We start from the raw sequence: 27,387 nt of genomic DNA on the forward strand, positions 1-27,387 counted from the left end.
AATGTGATATATAGCACAATAGCAAGCAAGACTATTCTATTGAAAAATGTGCAGGCTTGTGCAGGGGTGAAATCCAACATTTTTCCCTACCGGTTCTGTGGGCGTGGCTTGGTGGGCATGGCAGGGGAAGGATATTGCAAAATCTCCATTCCCACCCCACTCCAGGGGAAGGATACTGCAAAATCCCCATCCCTCCCCACTTCTGGGAAAAGGATATTGCAAAATCTCCATTCCCACCCCACTCCAGGGGAAGGATACTGCAAAATCCCCATTCCCTCCCCATTCCTGGGGGAAGGATACTACAAAATCCCCATTCCCACCCCACTCTGGGGCCAGTCAGTGGTGGTATTTGCCGGTTCTCCAAACTACTCAAAATTTCCGTTACCGGTTCTCCAGAACCTGTTAGAATTTGCTGGATTTCACCCCTGGGCTTGTGATAATAATAACAATAGAAACTTTAACAGCTTTAACAAACTTAACAAAAGGTATAGTTTTAATTGCACAAAATGCACATTTTGGTAAAAGATGAAGGAATGGGAATATTTGCATTGTAAGCTGCCCTGAGTCTCTGGAAAAGGGCGGCATATAAATTGAACCAATCAATCAATCAATAAATAAATAAATATGGCTGTGTTGGAAGAAATCTCCTTCTAGGTTCTGCTCCAAGTGGGGAAAACAGACACTGGAAACATGGAGACTGCTTGGAAAGATGGTTTAATGGTGGACAGGATCACATGGCTTGAGTTCCTGAACAGAAAAGGGGAGATACAGAAAATCCTCGGGTTTTTATGCTCTCCCTGGCTCTGCATTTCTTGGGGCCCCGAAAGAGTATCCTGATTGGTTGTCAGACTCCCAGGGGGTGGGGGCCTTGCTGGCTGATGGTCACATGTGCTTCCCAGGTCACATGTGGTGAGTTTCTACTGCTATTGTGTAGAGGGCTAATCCTATCTTTCGCAATTCCTACTATGGCTCTGCCTGAAGGAGGCAGATCTTTGTTATGTAGAGTAGACTGGCCCAGGCCTTAATGGCCCATTGACAAAGGGTGGGGGGCAGGAAGGTGGGAGCTGCTTTGTCTGTAAAATATGCTTCTCATATTTCTCATCCAGGGAAATATAATATTCTGCCTTTTTCATATTTCCTAAAATATTTCACTCTTCCAGGAGAGGGGTGGGTGCTAACTTCCTACAACATGATGACTCACTTAACGACCACATTGCTTAGCGACTGAAATCCTGCTTCCAATTGTAGTTGTTACCTGTCTTAACAAACATAGACTGCAGAGACCAGGAGAGCTTTTCCTGTTTAATGAGTTCTGGGAATATCTGTCAGGTCCCTAAGATCCTTATCGGGATGCTGCCATTCTGGCGTGGTGGGGGTGGGGGGGCTTGGATGCTCCTTTACAACTTCTTCCCTATTTCAGTTCTTCCTGTCAGTTTGATGTACCTGCTTGGGAAAGGGAGGGGGAGGGAATTGCCTAGGGCCGTGATGGCGAACCTATGGCACGCGTGCTACAGGTGGCACACAGAGCCATATCTGTGGGCACACGAGCGTTGCCCTAGCTCAGCTCCAGCATGCGTGCGTGTGCCAGCCAGCTAATTTTCAGGCCTTCTGGGCCCACCGGAAGTCAGGAAACGGGCCATTTCCGGCCTCCAGGGGGGGGAGGTAGTTTTTGCCCTCCCCAGGCTCCAAGAAAGCCTCTGGAGCCTGGGGAGGGTGAAAAATGGGCCTACAGGGCGCACCGGTAACCTTTTTGCCATCGTGTGCCAAAAGCGGGGAGAGCGGGTCACAATTTTCCTGCAAATTGCTTCTGGGCATTCTGCCAACCACAGTAAGATTACGGTTATCTGAAATACTGTGCCTCAGAATTGAGTTATTATTCTTTGGATTCTTGTCGGCTGTTAATGAAGTTAAATGAACAGCCCTTGTTCAGAAAAGACTGATTTAAACTGTACTTGTGTTCGAACAACTACTAAGAAAGCTCATTAGTAGTCCTTAATTAGTAAACTAAAGTTTGTACGGACTTTGTGTGTGCTGCGTTCTTTGGGGTCCGTAGCTGGGGCAGAACAATTGGCTCCACTCAGACTGGACATAGGGGAGGGGTTTTCTGCAACGTTCAACCTAACGTTTTTTGAGTGAGAACTTCAGATCCTGCCTTGCTTTCCTTGCTATCACTTTCTCCCAAGTTTCCTTTTGAAATAATGCCTGCTTCAAGAGTTCTGTTTTCTTGAGGAGAGAGGAGAGGCAAGTCCTTACAATAGCTCCGGAAATAATAAATTTTGGAAAATATCTCGGTATCTTTCAAATGTTGCTCCTGTGATCTCTGATTGTCTTGTGTTCCTTTCTAGGCTTGGCTGACAGAAATCCACGAATATGCAAAGCAAGACGTGGTCCTTATGTTGCTGGGAAACAAGGTGAGTCCTTGACTTACGGCCTTGACGTTAGGCTGGGTCTGTTTGGGACATAGAAGCTGTTTAAGAAGGGAAGAGGGCAGAGGAAGCTAGATATGGTTTTGCACAGGAAGAAATAAAACCTCCAAACACTCATCCACCTCATACTTCTGCCTCGTATCCTTACCTGCTGCAGGAAGGGTGGCTTGGCCCTGGTTTGATCCATCCAAGCTCCTGGGTGATGGGGCCGATGTTATCCGAGCAGTCTCACTACTCCTGCTGCAAACGTTGACACTTTCTTATTGTGCTTAGGTGGATTCAACCCAGGACCGAGTGGTGAAAAGAGAAGATGGGGAGAAATTAGCAAAGGTACGTTGGGCGCCCTCGTTATTAAAATGAAGGGCAATTTGGCTCCAGGAGAGCTTCAAAAAGTTGCATCTGCTTCCACAAGCTAATAGAGCCTAATCTCTTCGGCTTCACCTTGTTATAGGGAATTACAGGAAAGGGTGCCAAGCAAAATTACCCACTATGCTATGCAGACATGTCCACCTGGAAAAGATCAAAACGTTACAAGAAATTGGAGATAATTATTCAGGTTTTGTTTGTTCTGCATTGGCAGCGGGTGGCAGGCTGCATTCGGTCCTGCCTCGGTCTTTGTTTATAGAACCAAGGATTGTATTCGCTTTTTTGGCTGCTGCCGCACGTTGCTGGCTCATGTTTAAGTGATCGTCTTAAATATGACAGTCTGTTTTCGAGCAGCCAAGAGACAAAAATCACAGGATGACTTCCATTGAAATAATTAGCTCTGTTCAGTGGAACTGCTTGCCTCTCAGAGTTGTGGATGCTTCATCACTGGAGGCTTTCAAGAAAAGATTGGACCACAATTTGTCTGAGATGGTGTGAGGACCAAAGGCAGGGGGCTGGGCTAGAAGACCTCCAGGGTCCCTCCCAACCCTAGGATTGTAGGATTCAATTTTTCCACCCGAGGGACATCTTGAGGCAGCCTGTCTAGGATAACATACATGCAGAGGGCAGCTCTGACATGGAACCACAGAATCCGTGTAGGATTGTACACATCCAACCTGAGGAGAGGAAAACAATGAGCCCCAAATGCCTTATTTCTTTGGTGCAGGAATACGGGGTGCCCTTTATGGAGACCAGTGCCAAGAGCGGATTGAATGTGGACTTAGCGTTCATGGCCATCGCCAAGTAAGCTCCTTCATTTCCATTTTCCCACCAAAAGTATGCATATCCATCACCAACATGCAGATCCCAAGAACACTGTTTGCCAACGTTTGGCTGAATAAGAAGTAGAAAAGGAGTGCAGGGTCTCTTAAGATGCCCTTAGGATAGGATAAGCTTTATTGTCACTTTTTTCTGTGAACACACCGGTGCACATTAAAAAATGAAATTCTGATGCCCACCCTCAGAAAGATAGATGACAGAGATAGAGAGCTAGAGCTAGAAATGCTCCTGGTTCGGACCAGATCACCCGGTCCAGTAGCGATGGCAGTGGGTGGTTCGGAGAACTGGTAGCAAAAATCCCTGCGGGGGGGGGGGGGGCATGCCCAGCTGAGCCGCAGGATCATCGGAGGCCTTTTTTTTTTTTACTTTTAAAAGCATTTTTTCTACAACCTCTTCAGACGAAAAAATGCTTTTAAAAGTTGAAAAAAAAAGCTTCTGATGATCGTATGGCTCAGCTGGGATCGTCAGAGGCTTTTCAAAGCATTTTTTCTGTAACCTCTTGGCCAAAGAGGTGGTAAAAAATGCTTTGAAAAGTCTCTGACGATCCCAGCTGAGTTGCCTGAGCGGCAGAGGCTTTTCAAAGCATTAGAAAAAATGCTTTGAAAAGTTAAAAAAAAAAAAGTTGGCCACGCCCACCCAGTCACATTACCCCCCCCCCAGCCATGTCCACAGAACCATAGTAACAAATTTTACATTTCACCCGATATATATATATATATATATAGAGAGAGAGAGAGAGAGAGACAGACAGACAGACAGACAGACAGACAGACAGACAGACATAGAGATAGAGATACATAGACATAGACACATAGACATAGACATACATACATATATACATACACCAAGGGTGGGTTCTACTTACCTTTACTACTGGTTCGCAGCAGGGCCGCATGCGCGCTCTTCTGTGCATGGCATTTTGGTGACATCGGGGTCCCGCCGGTTTTACTATAGAACCGGTGCAAACCAGGGGCAACCCACCATATACACATCAGTGGTGGATTGCTCCCGGTTCAGTCTGGTTCTTGCGAACCGGTAGTAACAATGACAGGAGGCTCCGCCCACCCGCCCAGACATCATCACGAACGATCTGCACATGCATAGAAGCTTCTGCGTGCGTGCTCCCATTGTGAACCGGTAGTGGTGAGTAGAACCCACCCGTTACACATGTATATATGTATATACCTATATACCTATATATCACGGTCTATTTTGAATAAATAGTGGAAAGGTCTTGAGAGTTAACAAGGCTGATGCTAGATGGTATAAAGCTATTTCAGAAACACCCTTGAGAGGCAAAGCAGCCATAACTAAGCATGGTGTCACCATTTTGGGGTGGGTGGGGGTCAGAGGTGGGTTTCAACAGGTTCTGACCAGTTCTGGAGAACCGGTAGAGGAAATTTTGAGTAGTTTGGAGAACCGGTAAATACCACCTCTGACTGGCCCCACCCCCATCTATTCTCCGCCTCCCGAGTCCCAGCTGATGGGGAGGAAATGGGGATTTTGCAGTAACCTTCCCCTGCCATGCCCACTAAACCACACCCACAGAACCGGTAGTAAAAAAATTTGAATCCCACTAAGTGGGGGGTGGTAAATTCTATCAGAAATTCTGGGAGATGAAGAGACACGTGGAGCAATTTATTTATTTATTTGTTTAAATTTCTATACCGCCCTTCTCCAAATAGGACTCAGGGCGGTGCACAGCCTAAGTAAAAACAAAGCATACAAAATTTAAAAAACAGTATTAAAATAATTAGATATTCTGGCCGTAAATTAAAACAACCCAATTTAAAACCAATTTAAAATTTAGCTCAAGCCAGCCCAGCTAGTTGAAATAAATAAGTTTTCAGGGCCCGACGAAAAATCCGGAGGTCTGTTATTGTACGTATCTCTGGGGGGAAGTTGTTCCAGACGGTGGGCGCCGTCACAGAGAAGGCTCTCCCCCTGGGGGTCGCCAGCCGACATTGTCTGGCGGACGGCACCCTGAGGAGGCCCACTCTGTGCGAGCGTACTGGCCGGTGGGAGGCTATTGGTGGCAGTAGGCGGTCTCGTAAGTACCCCGGCCCTAAGCCATGGAGCGCTTTAAAGGTGGTCACCAACACCTTGAAGCGCACCCGGAAGACTACCGGGAGCCAGTGCAGCTCGCGCAGGAGAGGTGTCACATGGGAGCGCCTCGTCGCCCCCATAATCCCCCGCGCGGCCGCATTCTGGACCAGCTGGAGCCTCCGGGTGCACCCCAGGGGGAGCCCCATGTAGAGAGCGTTGCAGTAGTCCAGGCGGGAAGTGACGAGTGCCTGAGTGACTGTGCGTAGAGAGTCCCGATCTAGAAAGGGGCGCAACTGGCGTATCAGGCGAACCTGATAAAAAGCCCCCCTGGCCACGGCCGTCAAATGGTCTTCTAAAGACAGCCGTGCGTCCAGGAGGACGCCCAAGTTGCGAGCCCTCTCCGTGGGGGCGAGTGATTCGCCCCCAATAGCCAGCGATGGCGTCAGCTGGCTATATCGGGACGCTGGAAGCCACAGCCACTCGGTCTTGGAGGGGTTGAGTCGGAGCCTGTTTCTCCCCATCCAGGCCCGCACGGCCTCCAGGCACTGGGACATCACTTCAAGGGCATCGTTGGGGTGGCCTGGGGTGGAGATGTACAGCTGGGTGTCATCAGCGTACTGATGGAACTCCACCCCGAAGCCACGGATGATCTCACCCAGTGGCTTTACATAAATGTTGAACAGAAGGGGCGAGAGGATCGACCCTTGTGGCACCCCACAAGCAAGGTGCCTCGGGGTCGACCGCTGCCCCCCCGTCAACACAGATTGCGACCGGTCAGAGAGGTAGGAGGAGAACCACCGCAGAACGGTGCCCCCCACCCCCAACCCCGCCAACCGGTGCAACATGATACCATGGTCGATGGTATCAAAAGCCGCTGAGAGGTCTAACAGGACCAGGATAGAGGAGCAACCCCTATCCCGAGCCCTCCAGAGATCATCCACCAACGCGACCAATGCCGTTTCCGTGCTGTGCCCAGGTCGGAAGCCGGACTGGAGCGGGTCTAGATAGACAGTTTCATCCAGGTACCGGGGAAGCTGTTGTGCTACCACACTCTCAACAACCTTCGCAACAAAGCGAAGGTTGGAGACTGGACGATAGTTAGCCAAAACAGCCGGATCCAGAGAGGGCTTCTTGAGGAGGGGCCTCACAACCGCTTCTTTCAAAGCGGCCGGCAGGACCCCCTCACTCAAAGAAGCGTTAACAATCTTCTGGAGCCAGCCTCGTGTCACCTCCCGGGAAGCCAGTACCAACCAGGAGGGACACAGGTGCAATGCAGACAAAAGACATCAAATCTGGCTGGATGAGGGTAACTGCAGCCTATGGGATGAGTTTGGCCTAGTGGTTACGGCACCAGGCTAGAAACCAGGAGACTAGGAATTCTAGTCCTACTTTAGGCATGAAAGAGCTGTCTGGGTGGCTTTGGGCCAGTCTCTCTCCTCAGCCCAATTCACCTGATTGTTGTTGTGGAGAATGTCGGAGGAAGAAATATTAGTTATGGGGGCTTTATCACTGGAAGCTTTCAAGAAAAGAGACTGGACTGCCATCTGTCAGAAATGGTGTAGGGTCTCCTGCTTGGGTGGGGGGTTGGACTAGATGACCTACAAGGTCCCTTCCAACTCTGTTAATCTGTTTATGTGTTCACTGCCTTTAATGATTTATAAAAATAATAAAAGGAGGAAATTTGCTACTGCTATTGCACCCATGGCATAACATCCAGCAACCCTTTTTAAAGTGACCTGAAGCCTTTGGGGGAAGGATGTGGGAGAAGCACCATCCCTAGCTGCTATGATGCCCAAGCTGAGCCCGTTAGGGAAATTCTCAGGGAATGCTCCCTCTGCTTAGAGTTGCCAGTTGGACAGAATATGAGGGTTCTTGTAGACTTGCTGATCATGGGCAAGTGGATGGAATCTTCTGCTATTGTGGGCTACATTTCCTTGACTTCCTTGTGCAACCACAGAGGGATACCTCATGGCAGGAGGACATGTCAGTGGCCTCAAAAATGGCGTTGGGGCACACATTGTAGGGATTACCAAGGGTTTGGAGGAAGACATCGTCTGAACCTGTGTTGCTCAAACTTAGTGACTTCAAACTGCATCACTGTTTGGTTTGGTGGCAGCAGCACCTCAGATAGAAAGTCCATACAGAGAGTGTTGAGGACAATGGAGATTATAGAAAGTTAGTTCCCTGTTATTCGGGATGCTTCTTATCAGCGCTATGTGCTCAGAGCTCTAAGCATTGTTAGAGGCCCCACACACCCACTTTACAGTCTGTTTCTGTTGCTCCCCTCTGGGAGGAGGGTTAGGTTAGAGGAGGAGATGCCTGGCTGTGCATGGGAGAACTGACGAAGCCTTGTGTTCAATTGCCAGGGAGCTGAAGCACCGGTCCATGAAGCTGCCCAATGAGCCCCGGTTCAGACTGCACGACTACGTCCGGAAGGAGGTGAAAGGCGCTGGCTGCTGCCGCTCATAGACTCTCTCTTGGGGGTCCTGTCCAGACCCCCCACCGCCCCCTTCAGCAGTCCACCCTGCCTGCTGCATCCGTGTCTGCCACTCTCGTTCTCCTCCTTCCTGCTGCACAAGCTCTACAAATCTCTTCCTTGTGTCTTGTTGTCTTTGTCAAGGTGAAACTTGGAAGGATAAATGGTGGGGGATGGGCAGCTTCATTTCCTTCCCCGGGGCAGGCAGGTGGTTTTCCAAAAGAGAGCCGGGTTAGAGGCAGCAACAGACAATCTGAATTATGGACAGGGCCTTTGGGGGTGGGGGGAGGGAGGGGGAGGTATGGTTTGCGGAGTCTCAGTGTGATATCCTGCATGAGTGCCCCCAAAGGGAGTGGGGTCACAGGGGAGCCTCCCCTAAGTCAGAGGTCTTCAAACTTGGCAGCTTTAAGACTTAGCTGGCTGGAGAATTCTGGGAGTTGAAGTCCACAAGTATTAAAGCTGCCAAGTGTGGGGACCCCTGCCCTAAGTCCTTGCCAGGGAGGGTCCAGTTGCCATGGGTTGACCTAATATAGCGACTGTTTATGTGGGACTTCAGCTCCACTTTCATCATTACTGCCTCAATGAGTACCCAAACATGGGGATTTCATTCTTTTTTTTTTTTTTTAATAGATCGAACTTAAATGTTTGGTGTGTGCTATTGCCGATAAGTTTTTCGAACACGTTTTTTTCAAAACACCCAAACTCGATGACTATTCTTGGCTGTCTCGCAGGGCAGAATAAAATGTTCCCTCTGCTTTGGTGGTTGTGCTGCAGCTCTGGCAATTTTCCTGCGCAGTAGGGTGTGCCTTTTTTTTTTTTTGTAAACGCGCAACACAAAATGATGGGAATAAATTGGGTCCTTCATTTCCTTATTGCATCTCCAGTGGTTGATCCCAAGTACGGTTGATCTCCTTCCAGGAATTCTATCCCCGTTTCTCTCTTTTCATCAAGAAGGCCCTCTGCTCGGACATATGCACCCACCCAAAGAAGGGGAGTGTGACCCAGAGCCCCAATGGCAAGTGGGGAAAACATCTCTCCAGATCAAGGCTGGCAAGTAATTCTTGGGTCAGGCTGATGGGACAGAGACGTAGCAGGTAGGAGCTGTGGTGGTGCAGTGGTTAGAATGGAGCATTGCAGGCTGACTGCCCACCACCAGTTCGATCCTGATCAACTCAAGGTTGACTTCCATCCTTCCAAAGTCAGTAAAATGAGGACCCAGATTGTTAGGGGCAATATATTGACTCTGTAAACTGTTTAAGAGAGGGCTATAAAGCACTATGGAGTGATATATAAGTCTTAAATACTATTGTTATCTCTCCATCATCTATCTCCTTCTCTCATTGTAGTGGTTCAGTGGTTAGGCTGACTGTCCACCGCCAGGAGTTCCATCCTGACCGGCTCAAAGTTGGCTCAGCCTTCCGTCCTTCCGAGTTTGGCAAGATGAGGACCCAGATTGTTGGGGGAAATAAGCTGACTCTGTAAAATCACTTGAAGAGTGCTGCAAAGAACTATGAAGTGGTAATAGAAGACGAAGTGCTATTGCTAAGTCTTCCAGCGGAAGGCAGGAAGCATGTAGACCCCCCCCCCCGGGATTCTGATGGCCATTCTCTCCCCACCCCGACTGAGGTGATCCTGTCCAGCTGTGGAATAGGCTCTACTCCTCCATGCAATCATCTTTCCTTCAACATTTTTACTTGGCCCTGTGACTTGCTAGCAGTCTTCTCAACCTTTGAGCTTCTCCAACCTATGGCCCTCCAGATGCATAGGTCTGTCAACTCCTACAATCCCACTAGCTGTCAAGTTTCCGAAAGATATCCTAATTAATTCATGAGCCATGATCCAAACTTCAAAGGAAATAGTCATTAGGAGCACCATTCCGGCAATACTGGGATGCAGTTAGGACTAATCCTACGTAGATTTACGTTCCCCTATGACCCTGTCTCTCCCCTCCTCTCTGGCCATGTCATAAATCACATTCTCCAATTAACCACTTTGGCTGGCTGTGAAACCCAACGCCCTCCTTCTGATTGCGGTCAGGAGAATGTATGGAATTCACTTCAGTTTTCCCTCCCTCCTGCTCATGGCAACTTGAAAGCTTTGCAAGTTGACACTAGCGCAGCCACAGTGGAAGTCCAACAGACCTGGGGGAGCATCTACTGGTGTAGAGCTCTTTCAAGGAAGCTTCTGGCTCGATTGTGCAATCCAGGCAAGCCAGCAGCTCAACTTTAGCAGGGGACAAGCGTATCTTATCAGCCAGTTTATTTCAGGGCATTGGGCAATGTGGATTAGGTGCTTTGTGATACTTTGTGTGCTAAAATTGCCATTGGGCTTTCCTTGTTAAATGTCGTTTTCCTTGTACCCAGCAGATGTGTTTTAAGTTAAAGAGTCCTTTACACAAGCCCTAAATTGGATTATTGTTACCATTCTCCAAGGAAGAAATCTTATCAAAGGCAGCTTGCATGTCGCATGTCTGCAGTTCTTAGTGGCTTGTTACGTTCACAAGCCAGGAGGAAACTGCGTGCAATGCAGAACTGCAGGAGTTGGGCCAGTCTTGCCTTAACTTCGAAGGCCCTGCATTTGTGGCTTGGCTTTGGCAATCCCCATCCGGCAGGCCAGCCCGTTTCCTACCTGGCTTTGGTGCCATGTAGCTGGAGGGGCATCTTGAAAGTGTTATTTATGTACCAAGGTAACTGTTGGCTCTTGTTTATAGGCTTTTTGGGGTTTCTCATAATAAACGATTTTTTAACGATGCTTGCTTTAAGGTCTAAAAGCAGGCCTCCTTCCTAAAAAGATCTGTGTTTTCTTCTTTGCCGGTACTGCCGCATCCGTTCATTTTTCATTCTGCCTGATTTAAGATCCCAAAGGCTCCCTTCCTACTAGGAATTTTAGCATAAAGGTTAATTTTACACTTAGTTTGGCTGAAAGAGCTGTCCACAGGGACATCAGACTGGAAACAGAAGGTGGGTGGGAAGAACCATAGCGTGCTCTGTTGGGAAGGAAAAACCACTTTGGGCTAGCCAATCGAAAGATGGAAAGTCTTTTCCTAACTGGCTAGACAGAGCATCGCTTAGGAGTAATGGCTCTGCTTAGAATACCAAGTATTTTTTCCAGGGGTGAAATCTAAAAATTTTTGCTACCGGTTCTGTGGGCATGGTTTAATTAGTGGGCGTGGCTTGGTGGTAAGGTGACTGGGAGGGCGTGGCTTGGTGGTAAGGTGGGCGTGGCCAAGTCAATGTCACTTCTTTGCCCTTTTTTAACCTACAAAACACAACACAACAGGCTCACCCACAATGTAAAAGCAGCTGTGCTAGACCCAAAATGGCCCCTGCAACAAGCAGGAACCTCACAGCCACAAAAAGCCCAAAAAACCAACTTTCACACTTCACACACACAAAATTCCACATACAGCTTTGTGAGATTTTGTATTTGTGTAGTTAGAAACATTACAGAAACACACTAAATCTCAGAAAGCTGCACAAATATTATTTTATTTTTATTTTTATATAAAAGCAGCTAAATTTAAAACTTCCTAAACTTTAAATGGCTAGGTCTAAAAAAACAACTAAAAAAATCCCAATTAACTATTTTTTTAAAGCTCCCAATAGAACAGGGGTCTCCAATCTTGGCAACTTTAAGAGTTGTAGATTTCAACTCCCTGCCTGCTTGATTGCAGGCAGGGAGATTCAGTTGCTTGTTGATGCAATGGATTGCAGGAATTACAGCAAGGCGTTGCGACCAGTAGCTAAGGTAAGCAAGCTGAGGGGAGGAGGGATTTTTGCTACCTATGAGCAGGCAACTCAGTTGGGATCGTCAGAGCCGTTTAAAAGGCTGGGCATGGGGGGCGGGGGCAGGGATTTTTGCTACCGGTTCTTCAAACTGCCTGCCGCCATTGCTACCTACTCGCCCAAGCCAAGAGCATTTCACCCGATTTTTTCTAAAGGACTTTGTTTTTCCTTGAACATGTTTTGCTTCTGAAAAAGCTTCTTCAGTTCTGATTGAATGGTGAATGGAAGGACTTATATTCCTTGCAATCATCCGATTGTTATTGTATTTTCTGAGTTGTTGAGGCCAATTGGGGGTTTATCTGTGCCCTCAGGGTCATCTGAATAGTGAAAATAAAGCAAGGTCCGTCGGTAAAATAAGGACCGATTGTTGGGGACCGATAGGCTGACTCTAAACCACTTACCTAGAGAGGGCTGTAAAGCACTGTGAAGCGGTATATAAACCTAAGTGCTATTGCTAAGGAACCTTCTTGGAACTGCTAAAACCCATTTCAAGCATTTCGAAGTAGATTCCACACCCGTTCGCACTATTCAGGGAAAACAAAGTCCATCTGTCTTTTAAAAAATCACCTTTAGGGCAACCATAACTGGGAATCTCCATAGACCACTCTACTTAGAATGCATTGAGGTTTAAACTAGATAAAAAAACTTAAGGAACACCCTGGAGATGATGCAGTTATACTTTCCAGTCCTTATTTCATCATTATTCAATTGAAATCTGGCAACTTGGAGATTAAGGCCCTTCTGCATTTGTCAAGCGTTTGACAGAAGCATTAGCGGACCCAACCCAGCAAGGGAAGGGGGAAAATGATTTTTGTCTTTGGCTTTCAAAGCACTTGCACACTTCAAAATAGCGACTTAGTAATTTTGGGTTTACCAGCAAATGGAGTTTGACCCAGTCAACTCTGAAAACTCATTGTGTTTTAGATTGTAGGGTCATTAGAAAGTTCAAACAACATTCCAAATTGTTAAGCATTGTTTCTTCTCAAAGAATCAAATTAAGAGTTTATGTGCCACAACAGACTGGGTTTATAAATGATGTACAATAGGTATTTCACAAGAAAATGGTAACAATTGGCAGTAAAGGACTTCCAAAATTCAGTGATTTTTCATTTTACTTTAAAAAATTTTCATTAGCGGCAAAGGATTAAGTATATTGGAATGGTTCATATCCAGCGGCGGGTTTTAAAACCTGTTGCTACTGGTTAGCTTGTGGGCATGCACGTGCATGCATATTTTTGTGCATGTGCAGAAGCATCTGGGCGGAGCCTCCCGCTGCCACCGGTTCACCCAATCTGGGGCAAACTGGTAGCAACCCAACACTTCATACCAAAGGCAGCAAAAATGAAATGACTGAAAATTAAGCCTTCAAAAATAGTCTTTTTAAACTGGCCAAAATTATTCAGCATTCACCGAAACACTGCAAGGTTTTGATGCATTATAACTATTCTAAAAAATCATCACTGCCAGACTAAATACCATTTATTTCCAATGTTGGATTCCCCGTTTATTTATTTAATTTCTCTAATTTTTATACGGCCCTTCTCCCGAAGGACTCAGGGCGGTGCACAGCCAAAGATAAAACATGTATCCATATAAAATTTAAAAACAATTTAAGAACACATTAAATAATTTGGCCCCAACGTCATTATAACAAAAAACAACCCATTAAAATTAATGTTTAGGCCAACCCAGCTTGTTGGAACAATAACATCTTGAGGGCACGGCGAAAGGTGCGCAATCAGGGATCATCCGTATCTCCGGGGGCAATCCATTCCAGAGGGCGAGTGCCCCCAGAGAAGGCTCTCCCCCTGGATGTCGCCAGTCGACATTGTTTGATGGTACCCTGAGGAGTCCCTCTCTGCGGGAGCACACTGGCCGGTGGGAGGCTACCGGTGGCAGAAGGCGATCTCGTACATACCCAGGTCCTAAGCCATGGAGCACTCTGAAGATAGTAACCAACACCTTGAAATCGCACCTGGAAGACCACCGGGAGCCAGTGTAGCTCACTGACCGGTGGGAGGCTATCTAGTTTCAATCTGTTTGGAATCTTTGTCCCAAGCAACACTCAGTTGTCACCAGGAGGCGTTCCTGGATTTTTGTAACTGTTGCAGAGAAGCAAGTCTCACCCATCTCTCTTCTGTCCTGCCTGCAGCATTTGAGCTGTTTAGTGGAAAGGGCAGGGATTCTGCCTGCAGCACTCAATTGATGCAGGTAGTTCTCCAGATACAAGGGAGCCTTGCATGCTGAGGTTGCTTGCCACAGCAGGTGAACGGCATCACTTAACACCCTCCATCTCTGCTCTTCCCAATGTTAAATGAACATCTGGGTCATTAAGCAGAGCGTGGGGGAGGCCTTTGGAGATCTATAGCACAGGAGGCCCAGGCCTGCCTACCATGGTGTTAGACCCACTGCCACTTAAACCCCTAAATAGAAACAATCCTTGGCTCCATTTGTTGAGAAAAGTATTAAGAGAATTTGCACTTCTCCTTTGTCACCATTTCCATGACTGAGAACTTCAAGACAAAGCAGTTTTTGTTAACTTCAAGTTCAGTCGAGGGACACTTCATCCCTGTCAGATCTGCCACCACTTAAACCTTTACATAGAAACGATCCTTGGCTCCATTTGTTGAGAAAGGTAGTTCAGTCGAAGGACATAAGACCACCTGCAAAAAAAACAATACACGGGATTAATTGAATAGCTTTTAACCATTATTTGGCTCTTCATAACCTCCCTGCCCAACATCGATTGTTAACACTGTCCTGGTATTCAAGAATTTTAATGTCTTAAAAGTGACTTTTATTACCTGTGCTGCAATACCTGTCCTCTTCTATTTCCATCTGCTTCTAAAAAGAAAAAACACAAATGCCATTGATTTTCTAAACCAGCAACCACAAAACTCTATCAATATTCTAGGAGTCGGGCCAGACAATTTAGACATTGTATAAAATTGAAGACCTGCCCAATTGGGAGGCCCGTGTTTTAGAACTGTTCTAAAATAACGGTTTTTTCCTATCTCAATTCAGACCCAATACCCTATTATATGAATGCCAAGCCTCAGATCATGCTTAAAATCACCAACTGCAAGCAGTTTTCATACGAGGTGTCAGAAAATTAAAGAGTTCATCATCATTGGCTGGTATTTAGGTTAGCAAAATACTTGATCTTACAATTTGTAAGACCCGCCTTTCCCATTTTGATCTGAAGTTACCCAGCTGGAAACATACCTGAAAAAAGGTAATCTAGTTGTGCAGAAAAAGGAAAGCAGAATCTTTAAAAGCTCCACCTCTCTGCCAATTTATATAAGGGTTCCATTTCTGGAGCCAAGATAGTCCAAGCAGGAGAGACCTCTCCATCCCCAGCGCCACTATGAAACTCAAAGGCTCTATGCTTTCCCATTCTCATCTCCACTACCCTGTTATAAAATGAGCTGGGGGTCCCCTCAGCTACTCTCCCCATCCAATTGGCAGAAAGCTACTGGCACCCTCAGCCCAGTGGTGTAATTCAAATTGGCTACCTGTTTTTAAATGTTCACAGTCCAATTTGTTATGATGCTTTCTAAAAAACTTTCCCTAGGAAGTCCAACAAATCGATGATTTTCAAAAGCAGTTCAAATGCTTTCATTTTTCAGCCTTTATGATGTACGTATTACTTGCTTGCAGTCCAGTTGTTTGAAAGTGAGATTTCTTCCAGAATATCGATCATGCCCCGGGAGAGGTTTGCACTGCTAACAAAGCAAGTGACCAGGGTCATAATGCTCCTGTTTATAGAGATCTACAAGGGCATCTTGAACCTTGGCACCAGGCAAGGAAAATACTTCTCAAATCAGCATTCGGGAAGACCCAAGACTGTGGGTCTCACAGCGAGTGTCATGTCAAGTGCATAGGAAAATACTGGAAAAAATTAAAACAGAGATCTGTGAATATCTGCAGAGAAATGCTATGAACATAATAAATTTCAGACTCCAGCAAGGCATTCCATAAAGTAGACCACAACCTCTTTCTTGGTAAGCTAGAAACGTGTGAGATAGACAGCATCACCAAGAGATGGCTGGCAAACCATACTAACAAGTAATCCTTAATGGTACTATATCTACATGGAGGGAAGTAAGGTTACTGCAAAGTTCCGCCTTGGGCCCAATACTCTTCAATAAATAAATGACTTAGATGAGGGAATAGAAGGGGAACTCATCAAATTTGCAGATGACACTAAGCTGGCAGAAATAACCAATAGCCCAGAAGACAAGCTCAGGATCCAAAAAGGTCTTGACAGATTGGAACAATGGGCTCTGTCCAACAAAAATGAAATTGTTAAGAAAAGCAAGGTTTTGCACCTGGGCAGGAAAAACCAAAAGTAAAAGTACAGGTTAGGCGAAACCTGGCTAAAAAACAGTAACTGAGAGGGACCTTGGAGTCCTAAAGGACGATCACTTAATCATGAGCCAACAGTGTGTGGCAGCAGCCCAAAAAGCGAATATAATCCTTAGCTGTATAAACAGATGCATAGAATCAAAATCATGTGAAGTATTAGTACCGCTTTATAAAGCCTTAGTAAGACTGGAATACTGCATCCAGTTTTGGTCACATTGCAAAAAAGATGTTGAGACTTTGAAAAAAGTGCAAAGAGGAATTGAGATGATTAAAGACCTGGAGACAAAAACATATGAAGAATGATTGCAGGAACCGAGTATGGCTAGTCTAGAGAAAAATGGGGAGGGGGGGCACACAATAGCAGTGTTCCAGTATTTGAAGTTCTCCTCAAATACCTATCCCAAGTAAACCTTATCCCAAAGAAGAGGGGTCAACTTGTTTCAAAACTCCAGAAGGCAGGACAAGAAACAATGGATGGAAACTAATCAAAGAGAGAAGCAACCTGGAATTAAACAGAAACTTAACAGTGAGGACAATTAACAAGTGGAACAGCTGGCCTTCAGATGTTGTGGGTGCTCCATCAATTGAGCTTAAGTAGGGGATCAAACTAGAAGACCTCAAAGATACCTTCCAGCTTTAATACCTTGCCCTTGCTAGGCTACACAGCAAGAAAGCTTTTATTTCACAAAACAGCAGAGCTAAATTTATCATTTCAACTAGCTAATCTTTCTTTCTCCTGTAAGGCCTATTATTCTCCCCTCCCAGGTGGTCACACCCAAAGTTGCCCCCATCTTTCTCTCCTCCTCCCCTGCTCCCATTTCCTGGCCCCTCCCTCCCTCCCCCAAACAGCATTGCAAGGTTACCTTCTGGCCTCCAGCAGATGTGGGGCTCCCCTTCCCCATCTTCTGGCTAAAAAGCCGCTTCAGACCCCAGAGCTGAAACAAAAAACAAAAGCCTGTAAGGGAAGGGGGCGGGGAGCAGGGCATGTGCAAACAGTGTGCAGGAAACAGGGTCGATTTCAGCAGCTGCTGAAGGGCGATAGAGAGGCAGAGCCCAGGCTCCTCCAGGTGCCCGCCCAACTAGGAGGCTGCGAGTTCTAGTTCCTCTTTAGGCACCAAAGCCACTGGGGGTAGCATTTCGGGCCAGTCTCTGTCTTCTCACTCCAACCCACCTCACAGGGTCATGTTGTTGTCCATCATGACCTCATGGACAACATTCCTCCAGGCCTTCCTGTCCTCTACCATCCCCTGGAGACCATTTAAGTTCACACCGATTGCTTCAGTGACTCCATCCAGCCGCCTCGTTCTCTATCGTCTCCTTCTTCTTTTGCCCTCCATCATTCCCAGCATTAGGCTCTTCTCCAGGGAGTCCTTCCTTCTCATTAGGTGGCCAAAGCATTTGAGTTTCATCTTCAGGATCTGGCCTTCTAAAGAGCAGTCAGGGTTGATCTCCTCTAGGACTGACCAGTTGGATCGCCTTGCAGTCCAAGGGACTCGCAGGAGTTCTTCTCCAGCACCAGAGTTCAAAGGCCTCCATTCTTTGGCCTTCTCAGCCTTCCTTATGGTCCAACTTTCACAGCCGAACATTGCAACTGGGAAAACCATAGCCTTGACTATACACAACTTTTGTTGGCAGGGTGATGTCTCTGCTTTTTAGTACGCTCTCTAGATTTGCCATAGCTTTCTTCCCCAGGAGCAAGCGTCTTTTAATTTCTAGACTGCAGTTTTTCCCCATCTGCGGTGATCTTGGAGCCCAGGAAAATAAAATCTGTCACTACCTCCATTTCTTCCCTATCTATTTGGCAGGAATTGAGAGGGTCGTCGTTGGGGGGGAATAGGAGGGAGGAGTGTTAGCAATTGCACCTTCGCTGCCCTGAAAAGGGAGGCTGGCCTATTGAAATGAAAACGGGTATTAAAGAGGCAGCCATGACAGACTTAAGACGTGAAAGAAAGGCTGCCTTTCTCATCGTCCAGGCCTACATTAGGGCGGAGGTGCCCCCCCTCTTCACAACCGAGGGCTATAAACGCAGCTGCAGGAGGCCCAAAGAGGCGCCAACTCACCAAAAGCCCCCGCGGGGTTCTAAGGCCTTGGGATAAAAGCAGGCGCCGCGGCCGCGTGTTCCTCCGGCCATAAGGCGAGCCGAAGGCACAACCAGCCAGAAGAACCATCACCACAGCGGAGCAAAGGCACGAAAGAACGAAACACCCACGCGCGCGCCTTTTATACAGCTCGCCGCTTTCCGATTGGCTAGCATTTCTGCGCCAAAACAGCCAATCCCATTGCTCCTTTTCTCTGCTCTCTTCGTAGCCAATGAACGTTCGCTTCTTTCTTAAATCGGCCGCGTCCATTCGCCATCCGCTTTAGAACCTCCTCTTCGACCTCTTGTAGAGGAGTGGCGGGGGGGGGGTTGTCATTGGATTGGATGAGGCGAAGCGACTTCCGGAGCCGGAATGGGCGGGAAACGCTGCTCGAAATCCTAAAGGCTTGGGGGAGAAGAACTCTCATCACGCGAGACGTCGGGCCCGGAAGGGGGCGGGCGAGTCGACTGCCCCGCGGTCCCTGATGGGAGTTGTAGGCGAGCCGCAAGTTAACGGGACCCGGTTCTGTGTAAACGCTACGCTTTCCAGGACTACGAATCCCGTCGACTCGGGAGGGGAGGGGAGGGGGGAAGAGAGAGATTCAAGGAAGCGGCACTTCCGGCCCGGCTGGTGTGAGGGAAAGAGGACGAGACGGGCGGCTGTGCGCTTTGCGGCAGCGGCGGGGAAACCGGCGGAGAGGCGCCATGCGGTGGGCGGCCGCGCGCAGGCTGGCCCCGCCGCCCCGGCTGCCCACAGGTGAGGCGTGAGGGAGGGCGGGGCGCACGCAGCTCCTCCTCAGGCCGCGCGGACGAGGCCCGGGCTCTGGTGCGGGTGACTCCAGATCCCATCAGCCCCGACAGTGCAGCCATTGAGGGGGGGGGGGAATGATGGGAGACCTCCCCGGCCTGTCACACGTGCGGGGGGGTGTCCTGAGGGAGGAGCAGCGCCGCCCTCGGACTGGCCTCCCGGATGGCGAGTATCGCTTGGCCGTGGCTTCTGGCCTCTGTAGTCCCACAGGACCTCTGGAAGGAGAAAGGTCGGAAATTCTTTGGGTGTTTCCCCCCCCCCAATAAATAAATAAATAAATAAAAGATCTCCGTTCTACCTTTGGGCTGCTTTGCCTGCCTGCCTGCCAAGGACCGGCTTGGAAAGGATGGAGGAGGATCTGATGCGCTTTCTTGGTCCTCTGTAATCAGTTGCAGGGTGGATAAAAATCGATGATTATTTTTTTAAAAAAATAAATAAATCGGATTTTTTTACAAAAATTAAAATCGGATTATTTTTTAAAATTTTTATCAAATTCATTTTAATAAAAAGCTTTTGGAGTAAAAAAAATCTATCCAAAGATAAGTTTTCTATTTAAGTAGAAAAAAATAGTTTATTTATACTGTAGTTTATTCCGCATGAAATGGGAGGAGGCTGTATATTCTGCAATATTTACATTTTTTGATAAACCCATTCAATGAATCCCAAGCTCTGCAAGCTAAATAGGAAACCTTCATTTTGTTGGCAAATAATAATATTAAAGAGTCTAACCACCAGCAAGAATGAGTCCTTACATTTAAAGAGCAATTGTCATTTCAGATCCATCATGGCAGCGCCTGTTAGCGGGCATCCACTCACCTGCTGCCTGTCACATCCCTCACCTTGTTGTGTCACTGCCGCATCACCAGCCATCCCATTAAAGTGAATGGGATGGTTGGTGAGTCAACAGTGGGTCAGAGGAGGAGCCGCTGCGGGACTGAGATGACGGTTGCTCATTAAAAATTATGATTTAAATCGAGTTGATTTCAATCAACCCTTTTTCCTAGTGATTTAAATTGTGATTTAAATCAACTTGATTTAAATCAAATCCACAATGATCAGTTGGCTAGAACATGGGCAGTTATATAAATGTTAAAAAATAAATGCAGCTAGTCCTTAGCTTACGACCACAATGGAGCCCAACATTTATCTTGTTAACAGGCATTTGCTAAGGGTGTTTTGCCCCATTTTACAACCTTTTCTCGCCGCAGTTGTTAACTGAATCACTGCAGTGGATAGGCTAGTATAGCCTGGTTGTTAAGTGAATTTGGCTTTCCCTGTTGACTTGGCTTGTCAGAAGGTCGGAAAAGGGGATCATGTGGCCTTGGCACACAGCAACGGTCATAAATATGAACCAGTTGCCGGGCATCTTAATTTGGATCACATGACCATGGGGATATTGCAAAGGTCGTAACTATGAAAAACGGTCATAAGTCACATTTTTTCAGTGCTGTTGTAACTCCAAACAGTCACTAAATGAACGGTTGTAATTCAAGGACTACCTGTAACTGAAAAAGTATTGCTTAGAACAGGGGTGTCATACTCAAGGCCCGGGGGCCGGATCCAGCCCGCAAGGCATTAGATCTGGCCAGTGGGGCTTCCCTGGAAACAATGAAAACGGAGCTCGGTAGGGCGACGGGCAGCATTCTCAAGCTCCATTTTCACTGGCAGACGGTTGCAGGAGGCCGTTGTGGCTGAAAACAGAGCTCAGGAACTCACTGGCAGAGTGCTTGGGCCCCCACAGATGCCCCCCAACACGACATACCCAGACCCCAACGTCAAACACAACTCTGATGTGGCTGTCAATGAAATTGAGTTTGACACCCCTGTCTTAGAAGCTTTTAGAAAGCAGCCCATTCATCCCCCTCTCTATTTAACCAAGTATGTTAGCAATAAAGGGCCACTCAGGAATGCCATTCTTACCCCTTCAAGTTCAGGGAAATGTCAGGCCAAGGTAAACAGATTGAACTTTGACCTGGGACACGTATATTTGCCTTCATTCGAGACTGAACTTCGGCAGTTTTCTGAATCTCTAAAATGATCTGCCTCAGATCCATTTGGAATGTATCCCGAAGAAGGCCAACCTTTTACACAAGCAGGGTCATCAATAAGGCTTCTCTGAAAGCTCTCAGATTGCAGTCTGGTCTGTACCAGATTGGACAGCATTACCTTTCATTCCTTAGGTCTTTGTACAAGGTCCACTCCCTCCAGAATAAATAAAGGCTAGAATGACTCTAAAGGTCAGTTGAAGTAACTTAAGCAAAGTTCTTTCCTTCTCAAAGGTGAAGCAAAGATTTCACATAAGTGCGCCAGGTAAGTTTAGGTACAAAGTTCAAGAGGTTTTCTTGGTCCTGTGCTCCTGTGAGTTGTAAGCAGAATAGCTCTCTTCCGCTTAGTGTATCCTGAAAGAAATGGATCATTGAACAGGTCAACCCAGAGTTCTCCCCAGGGCACCAATGACCAGGTGTCAATTATCCTACTTCAGACACATTAAGTGAAGACCCAGCTCTTTGGAAAAGGCTGTAATGTTGGGAAAGGTAGAAGGAAAAAGAGGATGACCAGCAGCAAGGTGGATGGACTCAGTTACAGAGGTGATGAATCCACCATTGGGAGATATGAAAGAACGGATGATGGATTGTCTTAGAGAAAATCCATCCATGTAGTCATTTTTTTTTCTTTTAATGAAAAGAAGGACTAGGGATGACATGATAACAGTGTTCCAATATCTCAGGGGTTGCCACAAAGAAGAGGAAGTCATGCATGTGAAGGCATGACAAAGAAGCAGTGGATGGAAACTGATCAGGGAGAGAAGCAACCTAGAACTAAGGAGAAATTTCCTGACAGAACAATTAATCAGTGGAACGATTTGCCTTCAGAAGTTGTGGGTGCTCCAACACTGGAAGTTTTTAAGATGAGATTGAACGACCATTTGTCTGCAATGGTATAGAACTTCCTGCCTGAGCAGGGGGTTGAACTAAAAGACCTCCAAGGTCCCTTCCAACTCTGTTATTCTGACCCTTTAATCCCTTTGTTTTGGGGTGGAGTCGGGGCAACTGAGTGGGGCTGAGCATTTACCGTCCAGATGCCCTTCCTGACGCCTATGTGGAGTTCACAGCAGATATTTTATCTTCTACATAGGATCGAACTCTCAACCTTCTGAGCAGGAGGTGAGTATCTTCACCTCTAGGCCACCATGCTGCTCATCTATGTAGTCATTAAAAGTTGAAAATGACTTGATAGCATATAATGTTAAAGTCTTTTTTAAGTGCCAAGTGTATGTTATCTGAATGCGGGCTGCTCCTAGCTTTCAGGTGCCAATTTAAGACACATTAAGCTTTCCATGATCTGTGGTTTGGGTGTATGCACATATAAATCTAGGCAGTACAGGCATGTCCCTAAGACAGAAATGGACATCTGAGCTAAACTTTTACATCAATGAGACGTATACACCAATTTCAAAGATATTGGTTGTGCCATTGACAAGTTATACATTTGGAATAAACTGCAACAGGATAACCAGGTTCCTGCACCATTAATCATTGTGTGGGGAGGGTTTCAGCCAAACGATTCAGGGAGACAAGCATTTGGGTGCTACTCAAGGAATGTGTAAGTAACTTGGCCTTAGAAGCTATGCAGTTTGAGGCCTGGGCTTTGAAGAAAGCTCACTGGGGAATTCAAAAGTTTCTTAAGGCTTGGATGTGGAGCAGAAAATATTCTGAAAGAGGGCTTTGGCGAATAATTTATGTGCTGTTGCCCTTTCAGCCTGGGTTTTTAACATAATGAAATATTTTTAAGGATTTGGGCGTCTTATCTTTATTGCTGGTATTTAAATTCTCTGGTCCTGGGAACAAATATTTTTTGTAAAATAAACAAGCTTGTATTTAGGGATCTAAATTTCCATGCAATTTCTTTTAACCCAGGAAATTCCAAGGTCCTCTCAGCAGTTAAAATCTTTTATTTGAGAGAGTGTGTGTGTATGTGTGTTATGGACGTGAAGGTGAAAAGTTGATGTTTTTAGCATCATGTGTCATAAAGACTATTTACTCCCGAGGGCCTCAAGTGGGCTCATTTTTTCTCATGCAAAATTAGTGCAAGGATTAAGACACTCATTTTACTTTTGCCGCTGAAACATGCAAAAAAAGCAAAATTGAACATTTTCAGTCCACTTTTATTATTCCTTGTCCCCTGAGGTCCTAGATAAGGCATAGGGGACGCATAAAAGGGTTACACGCTCAGATTTGGTAAAAACTAATTTACTGTTCTTTGTGATCTTGGTGAAATCACATGAGTAATCTCTGTGCAGGCCATAATTTCAGATTACAGTAGGATTTCCCTGCCTAACTACGCCTCCAGAGTGCTGCTTGAATTCTGAAGGGAGTGGATCTTGTGGTTTTCCTCAATCCTCTTCCTGGCAGCTGAGCACAAAAGTCCTTCCCCTGCCATTATCCTTCCACTTTCCCACCCCTCCCTTACTTACTTCCTTCTTTCATCTATCCTGTTCCTGCATGTCCCCATCATTCTTGTCAGCAGAGTGACTTCCTCCTTCTTCTATATAAACGCCTCCCACAGAGATGGTTTCACTTCTTCCTGTAGGCAGATGCTGTCCCCAAACATAGTGGAGTTACTTCCTTGCGCAGCTTCTTCCTGTATTACTGTGATAGAACAGAAGCGACTTCTCAGCTGGTTTGGCCCAGGCTCAGGTCTTGTTATTATTTATTGGCCGAGTGTGATTGGACACACAAGGTACTGTATTTTTTGGAGTATAAGATGCACCTTTTCCCCCCAAAAAAGAGGGTGAAATACTCCGAATGTAGCCTCGCTCACTTCTCAAACGGAGGTTTCAGAGGCTGAAAAAAGCATCAGAAATGAAGCTTCAGAAAAGATGCCCCCAAACAGAGCTTCAGAGGCTTTTTTCCTGAACCTGTTTTGGAGGTTTTCAGAGGCAGAAAAAAAAGCAAGGCACAGAACTCACAACCTTTAGCAACCCTGTTGCTAAAATTCACTTCTGGGAACAGCTGATTGGGGGTATTCCAGGAGGCCGATCCACCCGCCAATCAGCTTTTTTCTTTTTTTCCTCCCCAAAAACTAAGGTGTGTCTTATACTCCAGTGCGTCTTATACTCCGAAAAATACGGTAATTGGACTCCAGTGCATAAACTCGCAGTGTACATACAAACAACAAAGTGATAAATCCTAAAGCATAAGATATAACCAACAAGATACTAAGATCCTAAGATACCAATGGGAGCAGGTAATAGGAAAGGTGAGAAGGATAATAGTAACTACTACATAGTTTGACATCCCATGGCATAAGACTGGTGTGGGGGGGAAATTATCTTTGTGTCTAGTTGTTTTGACATGCAATGCCCAATAGTGGCGTTCCAAGGGTAGGAGTTGAAACAGTTTATGTCCAGGATGATGAGGGATCTGTAGATATTTTCTCAGCCCTCTTTCTGGCTCATGCAATATACAGGTCCTCAATGGAAGGCAGGCTGGTTGTGATGGTTTTTTCTGCAGAGCTAACTATCCGTTGAAGTCTGTGCCTGTCCTGTTTAGTTGCTGTACCAAATCAGAGAGTTATAGAAAAACAAATAACAGACTTAATCATTCCTCTGTAGAACTGTTATCAACAGCTCCTGGGGCAGTCTGAACTTTCTGAGTTGAAGTAGGAAGAACATTCTTTGTTGTGCCTTTTTAATGACAGTTCTAATGTTAGGTGTCCATTTCAAGTCCTGGGAGGTCATAGAAACCTGAAGGTCTCTGCTGTTGATCCTTGTGTTGTCTAATATTGTAAGAGGTGACAAAATAGGAGGGCTCCTCCTAAAATCTACTACCATCTCTACAGTTTTAAGTGTGTTCAGCTCCAGATTGTTCCTGCTCCACCATAGGACCAGTTGTTCAATTTCCCACCTGCATCACCATCTTGATTGAGACCAATGACCCTTGTATTATCTGCAAACTTCAGTACTTAAACAGAGGGATCCTTCGAGATGCAGGCTACCACCCCAACCAAATCCCATGCATGCCCTAGTAAAGTAGAAAATTGGGGAAGATTGGAAGGAATGCTCTTTTCTATTGCATGAAGTTTAGCTATAGTTTTTGATGTTGAAAAGTGCTCAGGCATGCATTCTGATCACCTCTGCAAGCGGGAAATATTTGAAGGGCTAGCTTTGCTTGGCATTCTGCTCACATCAGCCTCTCTCTTTCTTGCTGTCTGATTGTGTGTCCTGAATGCCTTCTCAAACAAGGGGGTTTATAGCCTCTAATGCCATGAAGCATGTTGCGATTTAATGGGAGTTTTAGTAGTTGCTTAAAATACCGTATTTTTTGGAGTATAAGATGTACCTTCCCCCTCCCAAAAAAAGGGTGAAAATCTGGGTGCCTCTTATACTCCGAATGTAGCCCTGCCCAGCTTCTCAAATGGAGGTTTCAGAGGCTGAAAAAAGCATCAGAAACAAAAAGCCTCCAAACAGCTTCAGAGGCTTTTTTTCTGAAGCTCTCTTTTGGAGGCTTTCAAAGGCAGGAAAAAAACTTTTTTCTAAAACAGAGTTTCAGACGTTTCAGAGGCGGGGAAAAAAAAAGCAAGGCACAGAGCTCACAACCAAGGAACCTGTTGCTAAAATTCCCCTCTGGGAACAGCTGATTGGGGGTATTCCGGGAGGCGGATCCACCTGCCAAACAGCTTTTTTCTTATTTTCCTCCCCAAAAACCAAGGTGCATCTTATACTCCAAAAAATACGGTAACTCCTTTAAACCCACTAAAATATATTTAAAAATTGCCCCACCTCTTCCAGGGAATGGCTGTCCTCCTTTATAGCTCCCAGGCAGGGCTGATAACATAGTGTCTTCTACAGACTAAAAAGAGTGCATGGAGAGCATGGTTTTGTCATCAGGTTGTGTATCCACCTGTGTGCAAGACAGCCAGGTTTCTGCCTTCCGTTTTACTTTATCCAGACAATAGATGGAAATCGTCTTGATTTTTCCCAAGGAATGAAAGTCTCAGCATTACCTTATCTTGTCACGCTTTTCCTTTCTTCAAAATGTTTTCACTCTCCCCTATCTTGGCTTTGATAACTCCAGAAAGCTTGAGTTGGAGAGGAAGGCTTTCTAAGCATTGAGAAGAAAGCATGTCAAGGATTAAACAAGTGGTGAAAAATAAAAAATAAAATAAAAGACCAATTTGGTCTTCACGACTGAGGCTTTCTCAATTGTGGTGCCCCTGATGTGGGATTTGTCACTGGAAGGGCAGTATTAAACTAATATAGTTGTGGTATCACATATTGATAACATTCTGTATTTAACATGCTGTTAAAATATATGCCAGGAAGTGTAGCCCTGTTCTAATTCAGGGGTCTCCAACCTTGGCAACTTTAAGCCTGGCGGACATCAACTCCCAGAATTCCCCAGCCAGCTGGTTGGGGAATTCTGGGAGTTGAAGTCCGCCAGGCTTAAAGTTGCCAAGGTTGGAGACCCCTGTTCTAGTTCACTTGAAAAGCTGATTCTTTCCCTCTTTCCTCTGTTTCATTGTTGGTTTTGGTTTTAGCCCTCAACAAAGGGGGGGGGGGAAGGAATAAGAAAAATATTATAAGGACTCTTTGTATATAACATATAAGACTATCAGTAAAATATGACCATTTTCATTATAATCTATGTACGATGCGTGCCTGTAAGCAATTAACATCAGGTCTTCAGTGAAGAACAAGAGCCATAAATTTATACTTCCATTGTTGAAGGATGTAGAAAATCTATTTCTGTTAACACAGCCATCCGTTTCCATGTTATAAGGATATACAGGAAGTCCTTGAATTACGACCATAGTTGAGCCCAAAATTTTAGTTGTTAAGTGAGACATTTGTTAAGTGAGTTTGATCTCATTTTTTACGACCTGTCTTTCCACAGTCGTTAAGTGAATCATCGCAGTTAAGTTCCACATGGACTTTGCTTGTCAGAAGGTTGCAAAAAGGGATCATATGACCCCAGGATACTGCAACCGTCGTAAATTTGAGTCAGTTGCCAAGGGTCTGAATTTTGATTATGTGATCCTGGGGATGGTGCAACGTGAAAAATGTAAGTCACTTTTTCCAGTGCCATTGTAACTTCAAACGGTCACTAAACGAACGATTGTAATTCGAGAACTACCTGTATCTCAAAAGAATGCAGACATCTAAAATGTTACTCCTTGTTCTTGTTTCTTAAACG

At 46.0% G+C, this 27,387-nt stretch overlaps 3 protein-coding genes and 1 non-coding gene across 8 annotated transcripts in view; 2 read left to right on the forward strand and 2 right to left on the reverse strand.

The window, feature by feature from the left end:
• The window catches only part of RAB26 (RAB26, member RAS oncogene family), a 233,886-nt gene extending 222,942 nt beyond the window's left edge, over window positions 1-10,944 (forward strand). The window contains exons 6-9 of the mRNA XM_060693025.2: window positions 2,346-2,411; window positions 2,700-2,756; window positions 3,520-3,596; window positions 8,045-10,944. Of these exons, the coding sequence (XP_060549008.2) occupies window positions 2,346-2,411; window positions 2,700-2,756; window positions 3,520-3,596; window positions 8,045-8,147 (303 nt within the window). The 3' untranslated portion in view covers window positions 8,148-10,944. The remainder of the gene's footprint in view (window positions 1-2,345; window positions 2,412-2,699; window positions 2,757-3,519; window positions 3,597-8,044) is intronic.
• Window positions 10,945-13,417: 2,473 nt separating this feature from the next.
• On the reverse strand, window positions 13,418-18,704 carry LOC117667311 (uncharacterized). 2 transcript variants are annotated; one of them, XR_004592007.3, is made up of 5 exons: window positions 17,479-18,704; window positions 17,171-17,242; window positions 15,455-15,830; window positions 14,744-14,783; window positions 13,418-14,602 (listed from the first exon to the last, which is right to left on the reverse strand). XR_004592007.3 is itself a non-coding variant. In XM_087878555.1 (5 exons), the coding sequence occupies exons 1-3, from the start codon at window positions 18,653-18,655 to the stop codon at window positions 15,807-15,809; spliced, it is 384 nt and encodes a 127-aa protein (XP_087734681.1). In that variant the 5' UTR covers window positions 18,656-18,670; the 3' UTR covers window positions 13,418-14,602; window positions 14,744-14,783; window positions 15,455-15,806. The 2 variants fall into 2 exon arrangements, 1 of the variants encoding a protein (XP_087734681.1); XM_087878555.1 differs by having other exon boundaries at window positions 18,368-18,670.
• On the reverse strand, window positions 14,990-15,075 carry LOC117667411 (small nucleolar RNA SNORD60). The gene has a single exon (XR_004592033.1). It is a non-coding gene; the product is annotated as a small nucleolar RNA SNORD60 (small nucleolar RNA).
• Window positions 18,705-18,741: 37 nt separating the features above from the next.
• TRAF7 (TNF receptor associated factor 7) overlaps window positions 18,742-27,387 on the forward strand; it is a 64,774-nt gene continuing 56,128 nt past the window's right edge. Inside the window, exon 1 of one of the 4 annotated variants that reach the window (XM_034420589.3) lies at window positions 18,742-19,141. The gene's annotated coding sequence lies outside the window, so the exon portion shown is untranslated. The remainder of the gene's footprint in view (window positions 19,142-27,387) is intronic. The other 3 variants (XM_034420586.3, XM_034420587.3, XM_087878553.1) reach the window with 3 other exon arrangements.

The sequence above is a fragment of the Pantherophis guttatus genome, chromosome 14 (assembly GCF_059756535.1).
Source record: "Pantherophis guttatus breed Tessera chromosome 14, ASM5975653v1, whole genome shotgun sequence".
NCBI lineage: Eukaryota > Metazoa > Chordata > Lepidosauria > Squamata > Colubridae > Pantherophis > Pantherophis guttatus.